The 4,589-nt window shown below is 31.0% G+C and overlaps 1 protein-coding gene across 1 annotated transcript; it reads left to right on the top strand.

Moving 5' to 3' along the window:
• Window positions 1-407: 407 nt before the first annotated feature.
• Window positions 408-1,619, top strand: LOC107888438 (CASP-like protein 1F3). Its single transcript, XM_016812546.2, has 3 exons — window positions 408-842; window positions 934-1,057; window positions 1,122-1,619. Exons 1-3 carry the CDS (start codon window positions 607-609, stop codon window positions 1,347-1,349), a joined length of 588 nt encoding a protein of 195 aa, XP_016668035.1. The 5' UTR covers window positions 408-606; the 3' UTR covers window positions 1,350-1,619.
• The last annotated feature ends 2,970 nt before the right edge of the window (window positions 1,620-4,589 follow it).

The following is a 4,589-nucleotide window of genomic DNA, read 5'->3' as shown; positions in this document are numbered from 1 at the left end:
TTAATATTAGGGTGATTAAAATAAAACAAAGTTAATAATTTAATAATAATTTTTGTACTTTACTCTATTTTTATTGAACCTAACATATATTTTTAAAAAAATATTATGAGTTAAATTATATTTTATCTTTTTTTATTTAGAAAATAAATAAATTAATTTTTATATATTAAATCGAAAAATAAATTAATTTTTTTTTTAAAAATTATTAATTTCTACTATTAAATGATAAAATATTATAGTATGGTCACTTGAATTATTCCTCCACTAAAAAATGTTTACTCTTTAATCTATTATCGAGAAAACAAAATGTTTACTTTTTAAAATCTTTTATATATTAGATATTTTTACTCAATGAAAACATAAATTACTTACTAAAGACAAGGGAGGGTTGGCTTTCATTTTCGATAGAGCCAACTATGTAATAATATATATAATATTTTGTGGCAATTGGGGAGTATTCCGATATCATAAAAACCCATCCAACTCTCTTTCTCAGTGTATTAGTAATTAATTTAGCCCATCTCATTCTCCTTCCCTGTTGTTCTCTTATTTCTTGCTGTCAGTTGAGTTGTTTGCTACCCATTTTTGACAAAGCAAGGGTCTGTAATGGCATCACCTGAGGTTGGCAGAGATAAATCTCCATTTATGCTTCAACCCAAATCTCTGCCTTCTCCGGTCTCAAAATCCTCAAAAACAAGCTCCTTTAATGCTCAAATAATCCTCAGGGTTTTCGCTGCTGCTTTCACATTGGCTGCCATCTGTATTATGACCACAAGCTCCCAATCCTTCCCTCTACTCGGCTTCACTATTAAAGCTCACTATAGCGACTCATCTGCTATGAGGTAAACAAACACTCACTATTTTTGGGTTTCATCCATCCATCCATTCATTTATTTTATTAAATCTCCATTTTCCTTGTGGGCACTGTTACAGGTTTTTACTTGTGACAGACGCTACTGTATGCGCCTTCTCTGTACTTTCGGTGCTCTTTGTTTACCGTTTGAGCCGCTCAGGATCAGATCTGAAGTATTGCTTCTATCTTTTTCTTCATGACATGGTAAGCAAATTGCTGGTTTTGAAGATGGTGAATCAGATTTTAACACTGACCGCATTGATTGCAGGTGATTATGGGGCTGGCGACATCAGGATGCTCGGCGGCGACGGCGGTGGGATATATCGGGAGATATGGAGAAGAAAAGATGGGGTGGATGGCTATGTGTAACCATGTGAGGAAGTTTTGTAATCAAATGACGATATCCATGGTGTTATCTTACTTGGCCTTTTGTTCCTACTTTGCTCTTTCTGTTATGTCCGGCAACAAAGTCATGTATCAGTATGAATCACCGTGAAAGGCAGGCAAGTCACAAGTGGTTGGTTGGTTGGTTGCATCCTTCAAGATTAGTGTTTATACGGATTTTATGTACTATTATAATATTTGTTGGGGTGCGAGGATAAAATTAAATTTGTGATAAATTAATGAATGATTTAAGGCGGGTAACAATGTCACTTTTTTTAATGTTATATTCGTCACCACTTATATATGGTGTGTAAAAGAATTACTGACAAATAAACTTCGAAGATTGTAAATTTTTAAGATACAAATAAATATAAAGTTTCAACATGTGGTATAGATAATTAACATAGTTATGTTGGAAAGTTGAAAATTTAGGATTATTTGAGTCACCCATGATAGAAACTCGACTTAACGCTTGGTATAACATCATGTCTTAAGTTCAATGAGATAAAGTACATCATCAGTATGTGAGTACTAGCACTACAAAAATAATAATATCATCCCAGGATGAAAAGTGCTAGGTACCTGTAATGATAAAGGGAATGATGAGTATTATACTCTTAATAGACCCATAACATAAATGTGTTAGAGTGTTATAATTACGGGAACACTTTCGATGAGATCTACCTATGTGGTGGAAATTTGACCGCTTCTAGGAGCTCAAGGGCTTGGCTCTGACAACACTCATGCAAAGAGGTTACAAACACATGGCCATAATAATGTCCTTAGATATTATGCATTGATTGGTGTTGAAATCATTGTGTGATATGTGTTCCGTTAATCAAATGGAATATCTGGATCAAGGCATAGCCTACCATGCAATTTCGATTAATTTTAACATGTTTTCACTAAGTGAAGGTTCAATCGTAAGACACCTCCATTTTTGCAACTGATTTCCAAGATTATCAAAATCTAGAATATTTTGAAAATAACGGGAGATTGTTGGAACATTTTCAAAATATTTATAATGTTCCAATAGTTATAATTGAAAAGTTACAAGTGATACAAAAAATAATGTCACTTGGTAATTAAGCAAGAGTTGTCACTATTCATAGTGACCACAATTATATCTCTTTTCACCAAAAGTTATATCACTTAATTAATAACAAAGAGCCATAATTGTTCAAGTTAATACCTATTGAATAATTATGTTTGTGGTTAAAGATATGACTATTCATTTGGGCAGTTATGTCCTTATGAAGAGATATGAGACCTCCTATAAATACAAGAGGAATTTCATTTGTTGGATACACCCAAAAACATAGAATTTTTTTTATCTCCCACCATATTTTATATTCTTAGATTATTCTATACTACAGAAATTCTATATAGAAATTGATGGCTTTGTTATGCTTCGCTCAGTGGAGTGTTTCTGTCAATTCCAAACGTAAACAGTCATTAGACTTCATTGTATCCTCGAGGCTTTTTTTCAGTAAGTCTTTTGTACACTATATATAGGTGGGAACGAATAAAACCTTAAACAAAGTGACATTACTACACGCCTTGAAATATTCATTAATTTCTTATAATTTTATTTTTTTCCCCACGCACCAACAATGTTGAAATTATAGTTTCTAAAATTCTGCATATTATATCAGTGTGACAACATGCTAACTCTATTAGATCTCTTAACCACCTGGTTTATGAGTCTTAACCATCAAAGCAATGCTAATTGATTACCAATACGAACACTTTAATCCAAAAGGCAAGCTTGTATTTGTATAAGAATGGCAACTAGTTTTGGAGGCTACATGTAATCACAAAAAGATTTTAAACACTTTATTCTATTTCAAGTTTCAAAAACTCATCCTGTCTTTAAGAAGGGGTTGGATCTGGTTTCCCTATTGAATTGAAGTGGGAAAAGTCATATAGAAACAACATAGATCTTCCTCCAACCAAGCAACAAACCATTGCAAACATGAGTTTACTCAAGATTATGAGATTTGTCATTTTTGAATCTAATCTTGCTTTAAAAACATCAAATTTGAATATAATCGTTTAAAACTCGATTTGAATTAATAACACTCTTCATTTAACCCTAAAAATTCATAATATTATCTTAATTTGATGAAAATGACCATCTACAACTCTATTTTAGGATTTTAACTCAAGAAAAAAAGGACGAATTTAGGAAAAAAATGAGATTTTCGTTTGAAATTGGAGGTTATTTTGGTGTTTAAGAGGTTAATAAATCTGAAGGAATGAATTAATTTCGAAATAACTCTCTGATTTTAGGTTTAGGAAAATTTTGAATGGTTTGGGGTTTTGAAAAGGAGGGGAAGACGGTGGGTGTTCTCCTTGTAGGAGATTAATTTCGAAAATTGGGTTATTTACCCTTTTAGTCACTCTCTAATTCTCCCTTTTTCCAATTCGATTCTAACCCAATTAATTTTTTTTTCAAATTAGACCTCAAAATTAAATTTCGTTTTAAGCTAGTTAATAAAATAAGAACCTGATTATGTTATCTTAATACTTTAATTACTTAGTTACTTACGACCCTAATTTTCAATATCTAACACAAACTCTTGGTTTAATAAACAAATTCTACTAACCCGATTTTTGGGATGTGACATTTAACCACTACAAGGCTATTGTTGATAACTCTAGCCGAAACTTATCACACCTCAAATATAACCTTAGAATCATTCTTAAAAACTTAAATCTAACTTATAAACATCAAATTAACTACTGGAAACTCATTCCCCATCAATTTCTTTTAAAACACTCGTCAATGGCATATTTTAGAAATTAAGTTCAATATCCATTCTAATTTAATTCTCAACATTCTAATAACATTCTAAACTCATTAACAACTCAAATCTAACTTGAAACAACAAGAACTCAAAGAATCTCATATTTCTCTCACTAAAGCATAAATCAAGAACAAAAATGAGAAATCATTAAAATCACATTTTCAAAATTAGAAAAATCATAAATTAGGGTTAGAAACTACATTATCTTACTGGACTTCACATTTTCAAAATTAGAAAAATCATAAATTAGGGTTAGAAACTACATTACCTTACTGGACTTCCAAAACTCAAATAAAAAATCAAGAAAGAATTCTTTTTCTCTTAATCTCCATGTTCTTGCAAAAATGGAGAAAATAGCAAAAAAAAAGGGTAAGAAATCATGTTTTGATCTTGAAAACATTAAGAATCTTACTAGATAATCAATTTACCTTTCAATATTGATAACTTTTCAATTTCGTCCTAACCAATAAACCCACTATTTAACTCTAATTAAAACCTAATAATTACAACAATCAACCCCCAATTAATAACCTATTGATAAT

This window comes from Gossypium hirsutum, chromosome A09 (genome assembly GCF_007990345.1).
Source record: "Gossypium hirsutum isolate 1008001.06 chromosome A09, Gossypium_hirsutum_v2.1, whole genome shotgun sequence".
Lineage (NCBI taxonomy): Eukaryota > Viridiplantae > Streptophyta > Magnoliopsida > Malvales > Malvaceae > Gossypium > Gossypium hirsutum.
This window is presented reverse-complemented; position numbering and strand designations above follow the sequence as displayed.